The sequence below is a fragment of the Lolium rigidum genome, chromosome 2 (assembly GCF_022539505.1).
Source record: "Lolium rigidum isolate FL_2022 chromosome 2, APGP_CSIRO_Lrig_0.1, whole genome shotgun sequence".
Classification (NCBI taxonomy): domain Eukaryota; kingdom Viridiplantae; phylum Streptophyta; class Magnoliopsida; order Poales; family Poaceae; genus Lolium; species Lolium rigidum.
In genome coordinates this window covers 11,889,925-11,913,771 of record NC_061509.1, presented here as the reverse complement: position 1 = coordinate 11,913,771, position 23,847 = coordinate 11,889,925, and the positions used below count along the sequence as shown (strand labels likewise).

The window sequence follows — 23,847 nt, the reverse complement described above, 5'->3', positions numbered from 1 at the left end:
GCGCGGGGCGGCGAGGATAGAGAGAACCTGCTGGTCGGACGGAGAGCGCAATGCGGAGACGATCTTGAGCTGTGATGTCCCTCGCCGCGCACGCGCTCGCCGCCCCTCTCACTGCAAACGGCTTGCCGTTCTTGGTGGGGAAAGAGAGTGGGGTTTAGGTTGGCACCGGGAAGAAGACGGTGGTTCGATGGGAAAGAAAGGAGAGTGGAGAGGGGAAGGGCGGCGCCGCTAGAAATCTCCAATTTTCCGAGTCACTGACACGTCGGGATGTAGCGAAAAAATGCCGTCATCAGATGATTTAGAGGATCCAAATTAAGGACGGACCGCTGTCGTCAACGGCTCGGATGCAAAAGATTTTCTATTCGCTGACGCACGGCGCATGTGGTGACTCTGTTTTTCTTTACCGCGCGGTTCTTGTTAAATCTGCTGGCGTAACTAGGGTGTAGTGCTAGTGCGATGAATACAAACTAGTGGTTGGGGCGCCCCTTGGGGCGCCTCCTCGCTGGTCCTTGGGGTCCCAATCAAGGACTGGAGAAGCCACTCTATATTTACTGGCCTTTGGACATGCTCCAATAGAAATAATAATTAGAATTGTGCATTTATGAAAGATATAATGTAATGTAAAGACAAGAGATCAGTTTATTTGCTAGAATATGGGGCAGTTTCAAGTTAATTTGAAACCAGTAAACACCATAAAAACAGTAAAAACAAGCAGTAGCCCTCCATTCATCAAGTAACACATCAGCTCATAGACAGACCAAACAACGATCCACTCAGAACACACAAACGTTCACACCAGCAGAGGAAAAATACATAGCACTCAGGTTGCTCTTTGCTCCCACGTGCCAGCACACATATATACAATGTCACACACCAGCGGGAATTGAGAATGCAGGCTTCTCTTTGCAAGTGGTTGTGATGAAGGTAACTTGAATCTCTAGTTACTCTGGCTCCTCTTTGATCAGAGGGCGGTGGCCACGGCCTTGATGATTGTCTTGGCGGGTGATGGGGCTTGAGGACGCTCTTCGGGTTGATGGCCTGCCAGATCTTAATCACGGCCCACGCCGTAACAGCTGAAGAGCCAAGCTTCCCTGTGTATTAGTAATACTAAATCAAACATGATCTGTAGACTCCTTGCAAAAAAAAAAACATGATCTGTAGACAATGCTCTTTCTACTCCTACATATCATCAGAAGTCCCAGCAGATGTGTTTCCTTTATTGAAACAAAAGGATGCACAGAAGGGAATGGAAGCCAGTTCGAATGACACATCTTAAGAACAAAAGATATAACTCTTGTGAGCACAAATGTTTGGTTCTTTGCACTACTTCAATAATTACTAAGATGACATCTATTAGCATGAAACAAATCTAATTTCCTGAGCTCATAAACATGCTGAATAAAGGTGCTTTGATAGCTTATTTAGATCTGCACATAAAAAGTGAAGCTGCCACTAATGCATATCATCAGGATAGATCAATGTAAACATGAGCAACATTTACCAACATAACACATTTTTTGAGGTTTCTTTCAGTTTTTTTCAAGCTCCAACATACCATCATGTTTTAGGATTTAACCCAGGCATTGATCATTTTGCAATTGGTTTTGATTGACCTACCAAAATAAGTTTAAACTTAAAAGCATGGTCTCTTTTTATAGAGCTAAGCTAGCTCAAATACAAATAATTTTAGAGGCCCACCATACAGCTCATATGCAACATACATAAGACAGACCGTATTTAGAAACAATTTTATCCTCTTTTCTTGTTATCTAATATAAACTACGCAAAATAAATGATCATAAATGCCTGGTCTACAGAAACCCCAAAAGCAACACCCTTTCTTGTGAAAGGCTAAATTCGATATGCGATGGAATGAATGGATAAAAATGTTCATATGAGCACAATTGTGCGCCGGAGTACACCTATTCATCGAAGCACTGAATCTTTATGCATGATCAGTTCTTGTCACACAGCCCCAATGGAGCCACGGTCACGCAAATCAGCCAATGACCACTTCCTAGGTCCACATCACAAAGAAGCTACCATCTACATCATGGGCGTTTATGAAACAGATCTTTAAAAATCCTATAATTAAATGCATGCATTCGATGTAATCTAAAACCTATTTCAATTCCATTGGCTGACACAACTGAGCTAAATAAACTGGAAGGAGATAGAACTAAAAACTCGTCACAAACATCAAGAAAATCAGCAATAAACAGTAAACATAATATTTATCAAAGGTTGCCTTGGAGAAAAACAATCAGAACCTGGACGTAAACTTTGTACCAAATGCACAAAAAAATTACAAACCAATGAATTATCATTAAGCACCACTCAGAGAAAGAAAATGTACCAAAGTTTAAATCTTGGTTGCCTATCATTGAAACAAGCTCAAGTACCTTTGAAACAACATATTCCTGTGTGCCTATGAAGGAAACTATGCATAATATCCAGTCCACTTTCGATTGCCTTCTTTGCACTTCAATGAAAACTGTTCTTTAATAAACACAAAAATCTGCATGTATATTGTCACCATTGTCAGACATTTTTATAAAGGACAAAGTGGTACCACCCAATTGTCACACATGACCAAAGGAAATCAAATACCAGTAAAGGATGTAGAGTGCACCTTATGGACTGTAGTTAGAGAGTGCAATAAATATATGGATGGTATTTCAAACAAAATCTATCTATACAATACCAAGAAGGAAATTCTGGGCGACACTGTTGTAGCTCAGGCCGATGCTCTAAAAATAGCCTTCCCTATATCAATATAGTGTTCAGCGAACAGGAAGGAATGAGTGTCTCGCACATTTAGAGAATGCACTGGTCTAGAGATAATACAAACAGAGCTCATAAAAAAGGCATATATCTGCAGTGAAAACTGAATTACTTTATTTTGGGTTGCACTATGTACAGTCTGAGAGAATGCACCTCCTTATTATCTTATTCATGCGCATTCTTTCTTCTTGATTCCTCTGTGAATTAACCAAAACCAAACTCAGATTAGTTCAGCTCCTTTCAGTGTTCAGCCCTACTACTAAACATACAAAGAAAATGTTTTTACAAATTCAACGTAACTATTCCACCATATTAGAATCATAAAAAAATAATCAAGCCACACAAGTGTCTACTTTCATGTAGAAAGCAACATACAAAGAGAAGATAAGTATACCAGTTCACATCGAGCATCCTTATGTTCTTATGAGCTATTTCAATCTTAATTGCCACCTCAAGAGAAGAACAAAAGAACATAATTTTTGGAAATACTGGAGCTCAGAGAAACCTGGGAAGCAAACTGAGTGTTCATATTCAAGTATAGCTCCATAAAATTCACACTACGCTGTATGCCTCAGCCCCTGAGAAGAACCTTTTGTCCTCAAAATTTTGTAGAACATAATTCTCGAGTAGTAAAATTTCGCGTCACTATTCCCACCAGTGGAGCTACATGTTGTGTGATCCTTCCATTCAACCAAATCCTTACGTAGTCAAGCCATGTGAGACATGCTCCCGCAAGTCCAATTCAGTAGGTCTCTCCTCGGCTCAATTGCCTTGGTCATCTATTCAGCGAATCTGTAAATACAGAACACGAGGTAAAACTTATAAAGGAATTCAGAAAGATAGTAAGAACTTGAGCGATAAGTTGGTTCAGAATTTAAATTTAAGCAAGGAAAAAACTCATAGCAGAACTATACAGAAATAAGAGAATGCATACATGTGATCCCCTCGATGGAAGAGTTGGAACTCCCGTTGCTTTCTCAATAAGAGAAGAACCAGTCTTATCGCCTAATGCAGCAATCGCGACTGATGGTGGCCCAAGAAAAAAAATTCCCTTTTCATTCGACGCATCTGGAAGTTGTGGGTTCTCAGAAGCATGTCCCAAGCCAGGCCAAACTGCAGAAACCCGAGTTACTCGAATTTCCAGCATAACAAACATGATAAACTGATCCACAAGCTAGTAAAAAGGACTCGGAGAATGTTCATCGTGCTAACCTCTACAATGAGCTGCACATTCGCATAATTGTTGTTATTTGCTCCACCAGGTGTTATGTAGCTTGATCGGCTTGGAAAATAAATGCCTTTTCCATCGGATTCTTAGGAAAGAAAGAATGAGAGTCAATATATAACAACAATATTATCTATTAGTGGATTATGTGGGATAAATCTAAATGCAGAAAAACTGAAGCTACAGCTCAACATCTGGATGTCCATTGGTAGGCAATTATTTGGAAGCCGGCCTCTGTTTTATTGAGATAAAGACCTTGTACTTTATTACCATTGATAGAATGTGTTTTTCTCAGATATATAAATCAAAAAGGCAGAGATGGAAATAAATGATTCCTTGGATCCTCACACTAACAAAAATGTATGCAAGCATGTATGAAAAAAACCAACAACAACAATTTAATTTGTACTTGTGGATAGCCACAAATGTGAATACAAGACCATCCAAATGATTATCTGATTATGCATGAATTAACTGTATCAGTTGACTATTTGGAACAAAGTATTTTAGGATGCAAAATTTTGAACAAATTCTAACCTAGGAATCACTTACGATAAATGGTGTTTCTATAAATATGAAAATTTCATAGAACGAAAGGTACCTGTATAGAAATAATAAACACGGGGCCTTTCATTTATTAATGTTACAAAATAACATGCTGACATTGAAGAGCTTGTTTTTGACACTCATATTACCCTATTGTAGACTTCACCACTGAGGGTGTTCATCATCGACTAATATTGTAGCGCTCCACTATTGAGCAGGTTCAAAATCTACCTGATCCATATGTAAAGAATAGAGTTTCATGTGATTCTCAATGCAAGCTAACAGATATTTAGTATCATGGTTTTAAAGGCGTCGCCTAGGCATCGCCTAAGCGACGCTTAAGCGTCCGAGCGGTCCAAGACTGGAAGGCGTCGTCATCGCCTTTGACTTGAGCCTAAGGCGTCCAAAGGCGTCGCCGAGGCGTCCCAAGTCGTCGCCTAGGCGTGAAAATCTCCGCCTTCCTCGCTTCTGGACGCCTCGGTCAGGTGGCGCGGGAAACTGTGCGGTGGCGGGAGGGAAAACTGAAATTGGCGGTCCTGGGAGGGAAATTGGGGGCCAGGGATGGGGAAAGAGAGGGAAGAGAGAGAGGGGAACATACCAGGGGAATCGATTGGGAGAGAAGAGAGAGAGGAGGGAGCTCCTCTCACGCGGCCTCCCCAGCTCCGGCCAAGCTTGTGGCTGCCTCTCCGCCCGGCCTCCTCCTCCTCCTCCTTGCCCCATGGAGACGGGAGAGGCGGCGGTCGCTGCGACGGGAGAGCCGGCGGTCAGCGACGGGAGAGCCGGCGGTCAGCGACGGGAGAGCCAGGAGAGCCGGCGGCGCTAAGGAGTGGAGGATGACGTGCGCTGTTCCTGGGATCGCTAGGATTAGGCTTTAGATAGTTAGTTGGGCTTTTTGGGCTGAAAGGGGCTTTTGGGATGAAAGAGGACGACGTGCTCATGTGCACGTCCAGCTTCAACCTCAACAGAGGCGTCGCCTTGCAACGCGCCTATGCGTCCAGCCCCCCCCCCCCCCCCCCATCGCCTTGGGACGCCTTGGCGCCTTTAAAACCATGTTTAGTATCATGTCAACATGGATCAACTATATATAAAAAATTCAATATCACCAATTCACCATGGTGAATTATGACATTGAATATACAATAGATAGTGTGCATAATAATACTTTAAAGGGAGTAACCCCATTGATTTAAGGTAATAGATTATTACAGCAGATTAGAACAAATCAGGGAAGAAGAACCACTCGGTCAATATGAAAAGAGAAGGTGGACTTCAATTGCCATTGTGTAATGTACATTGGACAGTCCCTAAAGAAGATACCTATATTTAATCAAAGGACTTGCAGACATTTACACTTGTGAAGCATGAGGTAATTAATCTACTTTGATGGTGCGAACCTGAAAAGAATTCCACAAATAAAAGAATGGTGACATCCAAAAGGGTGAATGTATTTTCTTACATGGAAGGAGGAGGAGTTCTCGGTCATGGTGACGTCAACAAACCAAGTGAAGGAGACCACAACCCATTCACACACGAGGGATGCCGGCTGGGTGTACTGCAGGCTGCTCACATATAGCAGTGTGATCTTCATGAAGACCGTCATCGTCAAAAAGGAGATGGACAACGTCTGCAACAGAATTTCATGTTTATAAGTAGATTTCTTTAGAATCCAGATGCACAAGATCACATGTTTCTATCAAAAAGAAAATAGCCAAGAAATCTAATAACAAGTTCAGTCAAAGGTCTGCCATATGATAAAATATAATCTACCTACCATATGAGATCTCTTATCATCCATCCAACTCCCAAGAGTAAGTAACGAACAAGCAAAAAAACTTGAAGGAATAAACGTGGCCGTATAGCAATACCATCCCTCCAGAGATCTTGGTTGTAGTTGTAGCCGAGCTCGTTGAGGGGCTTCTCGCCGGGGTCTACCTCCTCTCTGTCGGCCATGGCAAAGCCACCCACGAGTGCTTCAGGACCAAAGGAGATTCAGCGCCCCGTCGAACAACTTGCGAGATTTCTCAACTGCCTCTGCGAAGGAGATCTGCCACCATCGATGACGTGGTGGTGCGGGGGCTGCTTCACTGCCGCCGTCGACGATGCACCCGCTGCGTTGCTAGTGAGGAGGGAGAGGAAAATAAAAACCACCGCTGCTACCGCACGGAGGGGCGTAGTGGAAGGGGAACACGCAGCGCAGCCTGCGCAGGGGGCACGGCTAGGGTTTACCCCGCAAGTGCAGCGGCATGTGGGGGCGGAGGAGCTTGAGGACGAGGGGGATCAAGAGGGGAGGAGGAGCGTTGGCGCGAGATGCAGCGGCAGAGATGAGAGGAGAAGGCGAGAGGCGGCGGCGGCGGCGCGAGGGAATGGGGTAGGGCTTGGGCTGCCTCTCCTCACCAACTCCCTTTTCCCTGGATTTTAGGGCATCTCCAACCGGGCGACCCATCCCGCGCCCGCGCGTCCGGATGGGTCGAAACGGACAAAAACGCGGCCCAGCGCGCGGACCCATCCCTAAAACGGATGCCCGCGGCGTCCGGAACGACGCAAACCCGGCCCAAATCTTGGCCGGGTTTGCGTGGCCGCGGACGCGAAAGGCCGGTCGCTCGCGTCCTCCCCTTGTCCGCCCGGCCCGCCCGTCTCGCCACCGAAAACACAAGGCCGCCGCACACATCTCCCCACCCGCTCCGCCGCCACCCACGGACCGGCGATTTCGGAGCGCGTCGACGCCGGCCATCGTCGTCGAGACGCCGGCAAGCGGGCGGAAGCATAGGTCGAGGTCCCGCGCTCGCTTCGCCGCGTCGTAGCGTAGTCCGGAGGACGCCGGCGCCGGCGTTGTTGTCCTCTCACCGTCGCGACACCTCCCGCCGTTCGCAGCTGCGCGCGTTTCCGCCGGAGGTGAGCCCTCCGCACCGTGTTTCCAGCACCGCAAGTCGGCCGAGACGGCCATGGCCGCAGGTCCCTAGAGAAGCATTTGGATCGCCTCCGCTCGCGAGGTGTTCGTTCAAAAGCTCGAACTAATATGTGTCCCTTTTCGGATCATGGTGGACAGCGACGACGAGTACTACTTCAAGAACTTCATCGACACGTCGTCGAAGAGGAGTCCGACGACGAATTTTTCACGGATGTCGCGGTGCTCATCCACGAGCACATTGTCTCGCAGATCCCCGTGTTCCGGGGTCGTTGCCGGGCGCGCGGCCGCCTTGGACCGCAAAGAGAACGCGGCCACGACCAGCTCTACAACGACTACTTCCAACCCAATCCATTGTTCGTGCCGCACTTGTTTCGCCGTCGTTTTCGGATGAACAGGCCGCTGTTCCGCCGGATAATGGATGGCGTCAAGATCTACGACGACTACTTCGTGCGAAAGTGGATGCACTTGGCAAGGTAGGCCTCTCTTCGTACTCGAAATGCACGGCAGCCGATTAGGATGCTCGCATATGGCGTTGCCGGTGATTTCGTAGATGAGTACACGCGCATGAGTGAGTCAACCGGCCCGGAATCGATGTACAGTGTTCCGCGAGCGGTGATCGGTTCGTTCGGAGAACGAGCACTCTCCGGCAACCAAATGCCGAGGACACAGCCTCGCTCCGTTGTCGATCAACGCTCTGTGGGGTTTCCGGGATGCTTGGCAGCATAGACCGCATGCATTGGGAGTGGAAGAACTGCCCCTTTGGTTGGCAGGGGTCATACAGCGGCCATTCCGAGGGGTGCACAGTCATTCTTGAAGCTGTTGCTTCCCATGACACATGGATTTGGCACTCATTCTTCGGAATGGCCGGCTCGCACAATGACATCAATGTGCTGCAGCCGCTCTCCGGTGTTTGATAGGCTAGCGTACGGTCGGTCCCCCGATGTGGATTTTGAGATCAATGGCCACCACTACACCAAGGGGTACTACCTTGCCGATGGTATCTATCCACCTTGGGCTACACTCGTGAAGACAATCCGAAACCCCGCCTCGGAGCAGGAGGCAAGGTTTGCCAAAGAGCAGGAGGCAGCCCGGAAAGATGTCGAGCGGGCGTTTGGCATCCTCCAAGCTCGTTGGGCTATCGTCGTACACCCCGCCGCAGCCCGGGATGTGCAAACTCGTGGGAGGTGATGACCGCTTGTGTAATCATGCATAACATGATTGTTGAGGTAGAGCGGGATGATTCACTCTTTGATAATGAATGGGACGGCCAAGGAGAGTTGGTTACTCCTCAACGTGCTCCGGCATCATTTCAGGACATTCTTCATGCGCACCATGAAATTCGAGATCTAGCTGTACACAACCAACTTCAGCTGATTTGGTCGAGCACATGTGGCAAAGCATGTAGGCAACAATGCCGCAAACAACAATGATGAAGGAGCCTAGAGCATTTTGTATCGTTTCTTCATTTTATTTGAATAATACTTTATCCTTGATTACATGGACTATGTAATGTATAATACATTTAGAGCATTTCAACTATTTTATATATTTTTTCTATAATTTATTTTGCGTTTTTCTAGTGATTTTACAAGAAAAACATACCATGGGGCGCCGCGACCCAAATCTGCGCGCGTTGGGCGCAGCGCGCGACCCAAACGGACGCGCGGACGCGGGGCACCGTCCGCGCGTCCGCTCGGGCACGCAAACGGCCCAAAACGGACGGCCCAGCGCGTCCGTTTGGGTCGCCCGGTTGGAGATGCCCTTATTTCTCTCACTCATTTGAGCCAGTTACATGGCAATACGTGGGTCAGCGGACGGGAGATCAGCGCCCAGCCCGTGAGCGCCTCGCGCCTATCGTGGATAGCCCAGGAATCGCTCTAGGGTGCACGCACTTGCTTGTTCTCAATGTAGTTCAAGCAGAAGCAGAAGATCAAGAGCACCTAGATTTTTACCATGTGGTATACTTGGTGAGCAACTAAGCAATTGTTAAACAAAAAAAAGAGCACCTAGATTTTTAATACGTCTTAATTTGTCTAAGTTCACATGTACATCTCGATAATATACGTGCGTTCGTACAATTTCGTGTAAAACAATATTTTTTTATAGCCAACGTAAAAAAAAGACAAAATATGTCTCACAAAACCTTCTGTGTGCACATGCAGCATGTGAAGATGTACACATGATTTTTTTTTTGAATTCTTTTAACATTTCAAATTGTATTAAAGAAGAATTTTGAAATAAAGGACCCATATGCATCCAAACATCAATCCATGTATGTAGATACTATCTAAAACTGTTATACTACGATAATATAATTTAATTATTACTATCTTCTGCTCTCCAATGGATGTGACTACATCTTCTTCCCAATGTCACTGGTGGTTTCAAACTATTGAACTTCTATAGGTATGATCTTTCAAATCTTGTGAAAGAGTTTCTCTCAAGGTGGAAGGTTGTCAAGGGGAGGATGGTCCTCATATTTTTTTTGTCCCGGTTGCTACGTCTTGGCAATGGTGGTTCGTATAATTGGCTCCTAGGTGACGTCGACATCACATTTCCGTTCCTTTTCCTTTAATATTGGTATTGGCACTTTTGCCGATGTTGGTTAACAACTTCAGTTGCCGCATCGAACGCATAGCCTTTGCGGTTGAAAAACAAAATTATTGAAGAATGCTCATTGCTATTCACATGTCTATTGGTTGATCACTCTGTCGTTTCCTTGCAACAGCCTTCAAATTAACACAAGACCGTATCTAGACTCTAGAGAGAAGAAAGAGTATCAGATCTTGATGCTTTGCCTGTTTCTTTTAAACATTATTTTGTAGCTGGCTTCACTATTTCAATTGTCATCTGGCGACTCTTACCCAGCTGTCGACTTAGACCTCTCACAACAACAAAAAAGCAAATCAAAATCAAACGAATCTGAATATAACCAATCTACCGCCTTTGATGACTCGTTGACAGCCTCCTCAATCCAAGCTTCCATCTCCTGCTCCAGACATCGACGCTGGCCCACGCCAGTCCATGAAAGCTGGATGAAGGTGAGTTTGACTACGAACTCGAGGCTGCTGTGTGAACGATCTCTTTTCCAGGAATCACTCCCGTCGAGAGGCCCTCTTGCTCCCTTTTTATGAATCTGGGAGAGAGGCAAAATGCCATGTACGTTTATTAGAATGGTCGCCCGGAGAAGCCAAAGCAAAAGTAACCGGAACGAAACTTGAGCAGGGTCACAATTCATGAGTTTTTTTGTGCGTTTCTATGGTGTGTTAAAGATACTAGCAAGAGGTATGATGGCTTCGATGTTTATACATGGTTTTTCTTTATTTTTGCACATGTTTAGTGTGTCAACTATCAGAATTGTGGTGTTGTTGTAGCTGTATTTTTTTTTGTTTTCGTGAATTATAGGTGTAGTTGTTGTGGATTGCAAGTATGTATCAGTTAGCCAAGAGTTAGCCTATGTTTGGGATTCTTTTGATTAAAATGTTTTTCGTAGTAGTTTTGGTTGAGTAGATGGTTGTGCCAATTAGTAGGGGCCATATGGAGTAGTATTTTTTTCCTAAGGAATCATTTGCACTATATATCATGACAATTATAAGATTCGCTCAAACTTTTTTTTGTATGATCTAGGGTGGAAATCAGATAACTTTTGGTGCATAAGAAATCCTATAAAACTGAAATGAGCATGATGTTTTTTTTCTTCGGTCCAACATTTTTAAAATCCTGCTGAGCGGGAGGGTTGGGTGTTAAGATTGAGGAAGTCACAATATTTACGTCGCTATTGACAAAAAATGTCATCTCCTACTCAATGAATATTTCACTTAAACCTAAGATTTGATCTCTGATGGGTTAAGGGTATCACCGTGCTCTTAACTATGCAACCACAAATTGATTCTCAGTTTTTTTTTGGTTAGTTTAGAAAAGTAATAAAAATATATAGGCCTATGAATCTTACACAAATCATGATGGTGTTGAATAGATCGAGAAGGAAAGAACGCACGATGATTGCGCGTGGAATCTCGTACGCGAGATCTAACGGGGGATGGCCCATGCACGTGCACCCGTACGAGCAGCACCTGTACAAACTACAAAGTGACAAATCGAAACTGGCCTGATTGCAAGCATTCACCTGTCGTAGATTGGTAGTTGGGATTCTGATTTCGATCGCATTATTGTGCCTTTTCTTTTGGATTGTAATCGAATTCTCCTTGTATACCATATATGTATAGCATTCAGATTCCAGTTGAGGCCATAAGAAAGCAATGTTAGTCATGAATTTAAATTGTAATTAAGAGATCTCGTTGGATCCTACATGTTGCTGTAGTATCATGTTAATTCCTTGTGAAACTAAGTTGCTAGAATCCACCCAGGTCGTTGTCTCAGTGTTGTGTTTACGAGGCTCGTGCCAGACTGAGATAGTGTATTGTCCCACACCGCCACACGGACCAGTTAACTACCAATCCTGCAAATACTACCATGATCCAAAAGACGTTTTGATTGTGGTTTTTTTTCTCTATTGTAGCAAAACCAACTTTTATCTGAATCCCGCAAATGCTTCTATGAACAGAAAAAAATGCTCCCCCGACAAAAAAATAATCTCCATCTCCACTACTATTAAAAGGAAGAGACTGGGGTGATCCAAATGATCTCAGCAGTACAGCACATATCTTACGGTCATAACGACTGAGCGGACCATTGTCCGTCGCCCCGCACCTGCACCAGTCCTAAATCACAGACGAAAGAACGAGGAGGCATTTTTTTTGGAACCGTCGATGTCATGCGCTGCGCACTAATTCCCTGCTACATCGCCGCCCTACACGCGAGCACGCCGCACTTCCCTGTCCGCCGCCGCCGGTGCCGCGCGAGCCTGCCTCCGATTAGGCCGCCGCCACCACTGGAGCGTCCGCTGCCGCCGCGCGAGCCCACTTTCGACGGGAGGGGGCGCACTCAACGCCGGAGAAGCGAGGCCACGCCCTCAACGCTTGGAAATCGCCGGAGAATCAACGCCGCCCTCAACGCCGGGGAGTCGAGGCTGCCCTCAACGCTGGGGAATCGTCGGGAATCGAGGCCGCCCTCAAGCTTGGGAATCGCCAGAGAATCAAGGCCACCCTCAACACCGGGAGTCGAGCCCGCCCTCAACGCTGGGGAATCGACGCCACCCTCAAAGCTGGGAATTGTGGTTGTGGCCGCCCTCCATGCCGGGGAAGCTCTGGGGAAGGGAGGCCGCCCTCCACGCCGGGACGAGGACGACACCGGCAGGCTACTCCACAACTTCCCTGCCGGTTGCTGCACTTTCTTCAGGTTCGGGCATTAAATTTGAGTAGAGACCTTTCGTCAAGAAATAGAACAATGTATAATTGCAGGGAAAAATGGTTTTCGTCAGAAAATTGCAGGGAAAAATTAGGTTTGTACCGTACTTTGATCTCTCGAGGCTTCAGCGTCAGCTGAATTGTTCTGGAGAAGGAAAGGGAAACACGGTTGAGGGTGCCCTTTGTAGTGAATGCATTTATACACTATACTCTTCAGTTTTATTCAGCTGATATAGAGAGAGATCAACATCCCTTTTTTTTTACTGTAGAGTGACTCAATTCCATCCTGGTAATCAAATTTTTATAATGTGTTAGAACTTGCCGGATGAATGCTCATGCTTCTCCTACTATTTTTCATGAGTTAGAAGAAACTGTAGGAAAGAATTATAATTTCAATGTCATGTTCCCAGCAAGTAGTTACATGGGTTTTAACCCTCATGTACTCAAAGCCATATCTGTTTGTACTTGTGCAGTAGCATATCTATTTTGATCAGGGGAACATAACCCGTCTAAAGATCTAATGGACATACCTATAGAGGGGAATGCAAATACCGTGTGTAATAATTATCTGGAACAAAACATGTCAGTTGTCAAGGGTGGTATGCCCAATTGCCGCTGCTGGCGTGACACCAAGGCTAGAGCCAGCTCTGCCAAACTGACCGTGACGCCGCCGCCGAATATCGTGGTGGCTGTCAAGGTAGATCAGTGAGCGGTGGCGATGCAGAGTGTTGTTGCGGCTGCCCAGGGTGGGGCTCCCAAATTGGAAAATCTGCTTCCGAGGTACCATTTTCAAAGATATGATTGGCTCTGCTTTCTAGCTGTTAGTGTTCGCATTCCATTTTCCAACATGTCGATCTATCTTTTAAAGAATGCTCTCAAGAAGATGCTATGTACTTTCCATTTTGTTTTAGAGCTTAGTCTTAACAGTCCCTCGAGGCAAGTATCTCTATACTGACAGTAGCATCTTCTCACTTTTCTGTATGATACTTGATTTTCTCATAGTAAAAGTTCTTTACTAAATTTTGTTGGTACTTAAATGGTTTATGATTTTTTTCCTAGGCTACATCCTGGGAAGGTATATAAAATTTATAGAAGAGTGAGAGAAGGCTGATGCAATACCATTGAATGGATTACAACGCTGGCAAGGACGCCAAAAGAAAACAGAGCAACTACTCACCCTAAGATAACCTGGGAGCACCGACGGTGATCGGTAAATTTTTCGCCGCGGAATAGTCTAGCTCCGAGGCACTGTGACCCCTGTGAATTGAGATTGGAGAAAATCATTTTCACCGATTGAGTCAGTCAGTTGAAGATTACATCTTTGCAGTGTCGCTAGGTGCACTATAAGGTGAGGATGATTTCTGTACATAGGTTTCTTTGATGCTCAGTCCACCAATGAATGATCACCGCTTGTGTGTCGTGTTGTCCCCCACTCCGCTGCTAATAAAACTGGAAGTGCTGCTCTGTTCCAGTCTTGCAATTTGCAAAAACAAAGGTAATGCCCCTTGTGTTCCGCTTACTTTCATGCATCTGCGCTATGTTATTTCCGAATGTTAGCCTCTGAAAGGCCAGTCTACTAAACCATCTGTGCTATGTATTTTCGTTGCATGGATGGAACAAGGAAGACGGAGAAGGAGAGACCGCTTCGGAGGGAGGAGCAGAAGACCCTGCACCGGGCTTCACGGTGCGCCTTTCGAGAGTGCTTATCACCTTGGTGATGATTGGATTGAATTGGAATCCTTGCAAGCCCCCATGGACAGCGCAGATGACGACTACGGATCTCGACAGCGACGAGAAGCGGTCCTTCTCGGAGTGTCGGCGGAACCTCGGTAGGTTCATGTACTTCGTCTTCCTTGTTTCTGTCCTTCCTAGAGTGAAGGCAGGACCTCGCTAGGTTTGTGGGTTCGTCATCCTTGTTTCAAGCAGTCGTATTGTACAAAATTTGTTGTGATGGGTGATACTATTAATTTTGTTACGGCGTTGTTTCTATAACCATGTCAAGGTAGAACCTACGTCATGTCTTACAAGATATAAAACCAGGTTTACTATAACCATGAAATTTTGGTGTGTATAAATCAGCAAATTCGCTTAGTGTTTAGGTTGGTTGGATGCTATAAAGGTTAGTTGTGCACTTTCTGAAGCTTTCTAAAAATACGTTAATCTGATCTTAAATACCTTTGTGGCATGATTTGAATTAGCGAGAGGCAAAGGCAGAACCCTCATTGATATGATCAGAAATGATATGATCTATTCTTACAATGGTATCCTGTGCGAACATCGAGTGAGCAAGCTGTTACCTAAAGTTGCCATACAATCGTTGTTTGATCCTCTTTTATCGGTTTTGCATTTGTGGTGTGGCGCAAGCATGGAAGTGGATGGATGAAGAAGAGAGCGGCAACCCTTATAATAGAGGAAGTAGATAAGTAAAAGGTATGCTTCTCTAAATTAGATTTAGACTTGGTTCCACACTTATCCTTTAGTAAAGAGTAGCACAAAACATCTACGTGGTAAGAGAAAGTTCTTCCGTCAGTTGGGAAGTTATTGATTGAATTTGAAGATGGGAGATTACTTGGTGTCATTTTATTTCTTTTAGAGGGGATTTGTGATTTGAAGAAGTTTTGGGTTCGGCTAAGATGATTGGTCTTTCATCAATTTCTCAAAGTGGACTATTAATGATTTTTATCACACTGAATTAGTTGTCTGCCCTAATATCATTTAGTTGGATTGTTTCTGTCTCATGTCCATAGCTTGTATTTTCTTCCGGGCCATCCCTGGTTGAGAACATTAAGAAGGCTCCATATGTCAATTTGGGTGAAATGTTTAAGAAAAGATTAATTTTAGGTTACATACACCTTGGTCTGACTCGAACCTGAAGTTCCTCTGTTACATTAGATTAGTCTTGCTTTCTCGCAATTTTCTCACATACTTTTCCTACTACAGGCCATAGCTGAGCATCTCTGGATAAAAGAGGTGGCTGGTATAAAGATATGTTTAGGGAGATGAACCTTAACGAATATGTATGATTAATTCTGATGACCTGAAGATTGGATTAAATGCCAATGGATGCTGTGAGTAATTATTATTTTCTTCATTCCGCGAAACTTTTGCATCTTGATATCATTTGACTAGCGTCACTAGAACCTTCTGTTTTTATGTAGAATCACAGCCTCCGTGGTGTTATTTATTTTCGTCCAAACTGATTTTCTTTTGTAGTTATTCTTGTGTTAGACTAAAGTAAAATCAAAGACGGATGAAGAGACTGGAAGTGGAGAGAAATGAGGGCAGGAAGAAAGATGCCGCGACTTGTGAGTGTGAATTATGCCCTTCGTGTCAAAATACGTGCGTGCACGTGCAAACTTACTAGTACTAGATAAAGACCCATTGGACATGAACCATGCGGGAGACCTCGTAGCATATTTTATGTGATAGTGTAATACTGTTGCAGTAAAATTTCATGTGACGGTTAAAACATACAAGATCCTCCCGATGGACAAAAAGCCCGACACGTCATCGCCAGAGACCACGTCCCAAATAATTTGGCTATTGTAGCAAAATCAATGGATGAATGTAGCAAAAAAATTCCCATGATACGAATCCACATAAGTATGTAGCATAATATTTTTTTCCTATGATGCAAATCCAAAGAACGTATCTACCAAACACTTTCTTCATGTGTGATGCAAATCCGAAGAACGATTGTAGCAAAAAAAAAAACTCTTCCTATGATGCAAATCCACATAACAATGGTAGCGCCGTCGATACCCGCTCGTAGCCCACACCTGCGGTTCGGGGCACCGCCCCCATGTCCTGTATCACGCATGACGGGCTAGCCCACCGTCCTCGACAACGGTATGTCGCATGCACGGCGTGCTAGGGTTAGCGACAATGACAACTCGTGGAGGACACATGGAAGTATGGCGTCGGGAGGGACTCAACTATCAGAGAGGACGTGGACCACCAGCTAGGGCGATGTGCACACCGATAGAGGATCGAGACGACAACTGGACGCATCGACACATAGACAGAGAAGCATCATAGGGACATCGCGCCTGCGGTGGACAACAAGATGCAAGATGCGAAGGCTACCTTCTACCCCCTTTACGCATCCGAATCTGTTTGAATAGAGTCCACTTCTTTACCACTTTGCCAGCTTTCATTGCATGCATCCCAAAAGAAGAGAAGGGTCTTGGTGCATGTTCTAAGGATTGATGCACCAGTTCTGTGCACGGAGAGAACAAAAGAACGAAGAAGCTGTGATTTGGCGCCACATGAGGGCATCTCCAATGGTGTTTATCAAATCTTGTCCACATAGGGAAGGGAAGGGGTGGGCAAATGAGGATGGACATTCCACCATTGTAATCCAAGGCCACTTCTCGTTTGTCCAACCCTATTTGTCTAGACATTTTCCTCTACATCTTTATACATATCGACACGTCACACGTGGGAATTTTCGATCTCCTCGAGCCACGTCCTGCATATCTAAGCCACGGTTGTCACCGTCATGTACCGCATTGATCTTATACAGACACCCATCACCTGCATTGTCAATGACACAAGAGCTCGATGACCTGGAGGGCTGCCAGAGACGCCCGGTATGTTGCGGTGGCGTGAGTTGTAGCTGTCAGGGATGCACACAGGCTAGAGTAGTGAATCGCGGCGTGAGGGACAAGCGGTGGGTGGAGAATGTTGGCGTATGAGATAGCCTGCACCAGCCTCTCGGCGAGCTCCCGGGGCCATACAAGGTGTCGCGACAACTGTCCTATCTGGCCTCGGGAGGGCACGACATGTTCCGAGAGGATCTCGTTGACGCTAGCAATGGTTGGTGAGCCGGATTCGACGCGGCGAGAGAGAGAGGAATAGATGGAGGAGTGGGCCACTGACGGGTGGGCTGTGCTGAGACAAAACGATGACATGGAGACTAAAATGGGAGAGCTCCTCCCTTTTTCCTCAATTCTGAGGATAGTTTGAGAAAAGTAGACATGGTTTGAAGGCTGGGCATTTAAGGAACATCCTTGGACGGTGTTGTCCGTTCTTGACAAATGGAGACGCCAATGTTGGCCCAAATGCACAATGCTAACGGTAGTCCTGGCCCAACAGTCTGGCTTGTAGGCCCAGACTGAAAGATCTGCTAGGTACATGACGACGGGCGTTTCACCAACACATGCATGAAGTCATCCGTCAGTTCGTCACCATATTTCGTCCTGCTCACGACTCACTCACCGATCATGATATCGTCACACATGTAAATTATACTCGTCTGTCAGCGGCAAGATGCATTAACAAACGCAAAATGACGCATCTGGTTGATACTTGGCACCAGATTAAGCTTGCCAAATCTGCATTTGCCACTGCATCCACCAATCAATCTGGTTTCCTTGGAGTCATCGATCGATGCTTCTCAGCTCCGACAAATCCTCCTGACCTGCTCCGACGCCGCCCGACGACCGGCCGGGCTCAGGTCAGTCAACCTAAGAACATCAGCACACAAATGTCCAGCAGCACTATATAATACACACGCAGCGTGCGTCCACTCCAATCCAGGTCGAGCTACAGCCTTCCATCAGGAAACAGCAGGAGGTACATCCAGCCATGGCGGCAGCGATGATGATGGAGAGGTGGGCTGGGGTGGGGTCTGTGCTGGCGAGCGGCATCTTCCTCTGGTCCATGGTGCAGAACCACATCCCACCCACCCTCCGCCTCTACCTCACCACCTGGGCAACCAAACTGTCATCCTACTTCAACCCCTACCTCCATATCACCATCTCCGAGTACGGCGCCGAGCGGTTCCAGCGCAGCGACCTCTTCCTCGCCGCCGAGGCCTACCTCGGCGATGCCTGCGCCCGGCGTGCCCGCAGGCTCAGGGCCGAGCTCGGCAAGGACAGCAAGAGCCTCCAGGTCTCCGTCGACGACAACGAGGAGGTCGTCGACGAGTTCGGCGGCACCACCATCTGGTGGTACGCATCCAAGCGGCAGTCCAAGGCCAACGTCATCAGCTTCTACCCGGGCGAGGACGAGAGGCGCTTCTACCGGGTCGTCTTCCACAGGCGCCACCGCGACCTCGTAGTCGACACCTACCTGCCGTTCGTGCTCGGGGAGGGCCGCGCTGTCACCGTCAAGAACCGCCAGCGCCGCCTCTTCACAAACAATGCTGGCAGCAGCTGGAGCCCCTACCGGGCCAAGAGCGTCTGGAGCCACGTCCCCTTTGAGCATCCGGCGACCTTTGACACGCTTGCCATGGACCCTGATCAGAAGGAGGCCATCCTGGACGACCTCATGGCGTTCCAGGAGAGCAAGGAGTACTATGCAAAAGTCGGCAAGGCGTGGAAGCGCGGGTACCTCCTGTACGGCCCTCCTGGCACCGGCAAGTCCACCATGATCGCCGCCATGGCCAATTTCCTCGACTATGACGTCTACGATCTCGAGCTCACGGCGGTCAAGAACAACACCGAGCTGCGGAAGCTCTTTATCGAGACAACGGGCAAGTCCATCATCGTCATCGAGGACATTGACTGCTCCGTCGACCTCACCAGAAAACGAAGCAAGTCCAAGAAGGGTGACAAGGATTCCGAGGATGATGACAAACCCAAGCTACCGACAGATGCAGAGAAGGACGACGCAACGAAGGTGACGCTCTCGGGCCTGCTCAATTTCATCGACGGGCTATGGTCCGCCTGCGGGGGCGAGCGGATCATCATCTTCACGACCAACCACAAGGAGAAGCTGGACCCTGCGCTTATCCGGCGAGGCAGGATGGACAAGCACATCGAGATGTCCTACTGCCGCTTCGAGGGCTTCAAGGTGCTGGCAAAAAATTACCTGGATGTCGTCGAGCACGAGCTGTTTGGTGAGATCCGACAGTTGCTCGAGGAGACCGACATGTCGCCTGCCGACGTGGCAGAAAACCTGATGCCCATGTCCAAGAAGAAGAAGAGGGACCCTGACGTGTGCTTGTTAGGCCTCATCGATGCGCTCAAGAAGGCCAAGGAGGACGCAGCGGTGGCTAAGGCGAAGGAGGAAGAGGAGGCCAAGGAGGCTGAAGCGAAGAAAGCCAAGGAGAAAGAGGAGGCAGAGACGAACAAATCTAAGGAGAAAGACGAAGGAAAGGACAAGGCAACAGAGGAAACCAATGGAGACATCAAGCAAGCTGACAAGTAACAGGAGTAGAGTGACCTTGTTCACTAGTGCTCCCTTATAAAAATATGCAGTATTTGCTGAAAGAAAATATGTATCACTCAACTGAAATAATTTTGCTTTCTTTTTTAATAAGCTACCACTGTAATGTTGTTAATCCACATAATAAGAGACTACTGTAATGTTTTTATATAGAGAGAGTACCAGAATAAAAAATGGTAACATGACATAGTTGTAAGAACACAAAGAAAACTAACATCGTTAACATTATATATATATATATACATATATATATATATATATATATATATATATATATATATATATATATATATATATATATATATATATATACAAGTTTCTCATTTCTCTACAAAAGACATCAGTCTGACATATATAACCCGCCTATAGAACTTCCTCGTTCTGATGAACAATACAGACGCCACGACAGACCCAAAGACGCAGACACATGCCATGATCCCGAAGGAGAGCGTGAAGCAGTGCTTACCGGTGCAGGCAAGCTCACCTTGTGGCGACTCCTTGTCGTAGATGTACCCGACAACACGCACCGAGAGGATGTAAGAGCCAATGGGACTCGCAACAGCCACTGTGTTGAAGATGGTGCCGAAATGGTTCAGCCCGAATATCTCCGACGTTATGCTCGGCATCAGAGCCCACTGGGACCCATAGCACAGGCCGACAAGCACAGATCCGATGTATAATGATGCGGGGAGGCCAGAGGAGATGATGGCGTGACCTGCGCTCATGATCAGAAGTGTTGCAGCTATGAAGAAAGGCCTCCCAACTCCTCGTGACCGAAGGAAGTAATCAGAGATGTAGCCTGCTCCAAACCTTCCTGAGAAGTTCCAGATACTCCAGAGTGACACTAGAGTGCCAGTCTCCCTGCTTGTGTAGCCAAGGGATCCCCCAATCTGGCTGATGTTGTTCACCGTGGCTAGCCCCGATCCCATCCCACAAGCCATTGCAAGGAAGAGCAGCCAGAAGTTCAGTTTACACATGGCCTGCACTACATTCAGGTTTACTTTGTCAGGCGACGTGCCCTGACCAGATCCCACAAGTGCAGTGCTAGAGCTGGCATTCTCAGAATCCTCTGCAGTCCCCTCAGGAAGTAATCCAGTTCTTTCTCCCAAACTTTGCTGCTTCGATTCCGTCTTCTGGGCCTTCAGAACAACAGCTACCGGAGACATGACCAATAGCAGGAGTATCACGAAGCAAACACTCTGCACGGCTGAACTTATCACAAATACTTGGTCACAGATTATGGCAACCATTAAGTATCCAGCAACAGTAACGGCAATGAGAGAGAAAGCATCAAGGAACTTCTTATTGTACCGTCGTTGCGCGCTGTAGACATCGACAAAATACATGAGCAGCAACGTGATGGCTGTGGGTAATATTGCCAGCATAAGTATGAAACTGCCAGGATCAATACGGATAGTGCGCTGTACTTGGACCAGTATTGCTCCACTCAAGCCTAGAAACCCCTGTTTGAAAATTGCATAGATGGTTTAATATCTGCACTTAATTGACAGTACATTTTAAGAGTGCGGAGCAAAGTGTGTGCACCCCTAGATGCACACAAGTTCACATTATCAGAACTACAAATATAGTCGGGTGAAAACTCATGAAGCTAAGAGTTCCTTCAGAAGTGTCCAACAAAAAAAAAACACCGAAGCTTCATTCCCCTATGGACAAATGTGCCACAGGTTTGGGTTAAATATAGAAGGGATTCGGGACTACGCCATTATCTCACCAATGTATCAAAATTATCAAATACAAGTCCAGTGGTTCACTCTCGAACATGTGAAACAAGAGGTGATTGTTGAAGGCAAGGGAGCTATACCTCTAGAACCGTTTATTTGTAAGGTTGCGTTGCATCAAATCCACTTGCCCTAACTATTGCTCTGATGGGCACATTGGTGAGAATCTATATGCTGTGTGCTGCCACCGCCAAAACAGATTCCCGACACGGCCACACCGAAATGGAACCTGGTTGGTGGGAGCAGAGCAGAGCAGGCGGCTGGCTTAGATTCGTTTGGCTTCACAATCACATGGTTGTATGGACTAATTTAAGCTAATCATACTGTTTATCATTTCACTTGATGCACAGATGAGCAACAGAACAGGAATAGAATAACCCCAAAACTGAAAGAAGGGGAATGGACCTTCATGATCCCGATGACGGTGCCGCGGCGGTCAGGGAAGTTCTCGACGGCGGTGACGACGTCGGCGGTGTTGAGGAAGGTCTGCGCCTGCGCCCCAAGAAACATGTAGAAGCAGACGAGCGGGAGCGGCGCCGGCGCGACCCCGGCGACGGCGAGCCACATGGGGAGGTAGCCGGCGGCGCAGAGCGCGGCGCCGGCGAGGAGCACGAGCCAGGGTCGGCGGAGGCCCCCGGGCGCCCAGGCGGCGAGGAGGCCCGATAGGATCCCGACGTTGGCGCCGACGTCCTTGAAGAAGGCGACGGCGTCGAGCGCGGACTGGTCGTAGCCCTGCGAGGATTTGAGCGCCGGCGAGTAGATGCCGAAGCAGTAGGAGCTCCCGGCGAAGCACTGGATCAGTGCGCTCGCCGCCAGCGCCGACCACCGCGTCCGCGCGCCCGATGCCATCGCCGGGTCAGGCGACCCGGAGAAGGGGTGGACTCGATGGAAACGAAAAGGAAAGAAAAAACTCGTCTTTTTTTGTTCGTTGACGTACGTGTGGCTTCAACAAGGCTCCAATGATGTGGCGAAAAGGAGTGAGCGAACGTCTCGTGCTCACACGTCGTGGCATACGTGGGCAGCACTAGCCGCCTCGTGTGATTGTGTCACTGACATTATGGGCCCCCCCAAGAAGAAGCCATTTGCCTTGGAGAACATGGATGATGCTTTGCTAAAAACCTTAATCTTTCTTTTCTCTCGTGAGGGTGACTGCTTTTAATTCGAGCATAATAGTGTGCACGATGACAACTGTGAATAATTATATCGTTTTACGTACCTTTCGCGTCTTTAAGGTACTGTTCATGGAAATGGAGATGACGCCAAAGTACCTTGGAAAAGATCACATGCTTCTTTTGTTGAAGAAAAATATCTCTTATCTTAGAGCATCTCCACTGACGCGCTCCATAGCGGTCTCGATAGTGTTCTGCTGGTGAATCGAGACTAATGCTCCGACCGGGACTAAAGGGCTATGGTGGATTGCGGTCGGCGCAGACCTTTTTAGCTCCGGTTGGTACCCTTTTTAGTCCCGGTTGGTGTCCCCAACCGGGACTAAAGGTTTTTTCTGGTTTTTACTCCCCACACACCCTTCACCACCCCCCTGTGTGGATCGCCTTTTTTAACTCTGTAAAATAGAAAAGAAAATGATAGGAAATTCAAAAAATAAATCTTTTGAGATTCCAGTATGTTACGCAACCTACTATTAGGGAAAATTAATAAATTCGAATTTTCACTTTTTTTGCAAAAAAGGTTTGAAAAATGGTAAAACCGCATTAACTTTTGCATACGACGTTGGAAAAAACGTATAATATATCAAAATCATCGTGGGAAAAAGTTACATCCGAATTCACCAGGAATTACCCGATTAGCCAAATTTTAGATTCTCAAAATTCCAAATGAAACAGGAAGATTTTAGTTTTTGCTATAAATTACGGATTTTATAATTTTCAATTTTTAAAAAATTAAAATTAATAATTGCATCCTGCATAAAGATTACTATTACTTTTACCCAATTTTTAGATTTTCAAATTTTTAGGTTTTAGGTTTGGCAAAAAAAATGAAATTTAAAAAATTAAAAATAATACAAATTAAAAAGTTAATATTTATTTATTTATTCAAGATTATTATTACATCATTACTTTTGTTTATTAAAAGAATTATTTGAAATTCAAACAGAAAAGAAATGTGACATCCACCAACATGTTAATAGGATTGATATGATACTAGTAT

General features: G+C 46.3%; 2 protein-coding genes and 3 long non-coding RNA genes across 8 annotated transcripts; 3 read left to right on the top strand and 2 right to left on the bottom strand.

Annotated features, from left to right (window-relative positions):
• Positions 1-699: 699 nt before the first annotated feature.
• Positions 700-6,933, bottom strand: LOC124691295. Of its 3 annotated transcripts, XR_006998897.1 has the most exons (8): positions 6,421-6,933; positions 6,012-6,179; positions 5,154-5,298; positions 3,997-4,097; positions 3,719-3,897; positions 3,179-3,576; positions 2,403-2,518; positions 700-1,091 (listed from the first exon to the last, which is right to left on the bottom strand). It is a non-coding gene; the product is annotated as an uncharacterized LOC124691295 (long non-coding RNA). The 3 variants fall into 3 exon arrangements; XR_006998896.1 differs by lacking the exon at positions 5,154-5,298 and having other exon boundaries at positions 6,421-6,926; XR_006998898.1 differs by lacking the exons at positions 700-1,091; positions 2,403-2,518; positions 5,154-5,298 and adding an exon at positions 2,760-2,981 and having other exon boundaries at positions 6,421-6,925.
• A 7,145-nt stretch (positions 6,934-14,078) lies between these two features.
• On the top strand, positions 14,079-14,820 carry LOC124691293. Its single transcript, XR_006998895.1, has 2 exons — positions 14,079-14,264; positions 14,391-14,820. It is a non-coding gene; the product is annotated as an uncharacterized LOC124691293 (long non-coding RNA).
• A 190-nt stretch (positions 14,821-15,010) lies between these two features.
• Positions 15,011-16,122, top strand: LOC124691292. Of its 2 annotated transcripts, XR_006998894.1 has the most exons (3): positions 15,011-15,199; positions 15,710-15,837; positions 15,983-16,122. It is a non-coding gene; the product is annotated as an uncharacterized LOC124691292 (long non-coding RNA). The 2 variants fall into 2 exon arrangements; XR_006998893.1 differs by lacking the exon at positions 15,983-16,122 and having other exon boundaries at positions 15,710-15,953.
• A 2,200-nt stretch (positions 16,123-18,322) lies between these two features.
• Positions 18,323-20,028, top strand: LOC124685968 (AAA-ATPase ASD, mitochondrial-like). The gene has a single exon (XM_047219985.1). It carries the CDS (start codon positions 18,359-18,361, stop codon positions 19,922-19,924), a length of 1,566 nt encoding a protein of 521 aa, XP_047075941.1. The 5' UTR covers positions 18,323-18,358; the 3' UTR covers positions 19,925-20,028.
• A 216-nt stretch (positions 20,029-20,244) lies between these two features.
• Positions 20,245-22,530, bottom strand: LOC124685967 (protein NUCLEAR FUSION DEFECTIVE 4-like). The gene is made up of 2 exons (XM_047219984.1): positions 22,087-22,530; positions 20,245-21,405 (listed from the first exon to the last, which is right to left on the bottom strand). Exons 1-2 carry the CDS (start codon positions 22,528-22,530, stop codon positions 20,263-20,265), a joined length of 1,587 nt encoding a protein of 528 aa, XP_047075940.1. The 3' UTR covers positions 20,245-20,262.
• Between the last annotated feature and the right edge of the window lie 1,317 nt (positions 22,531-23,847).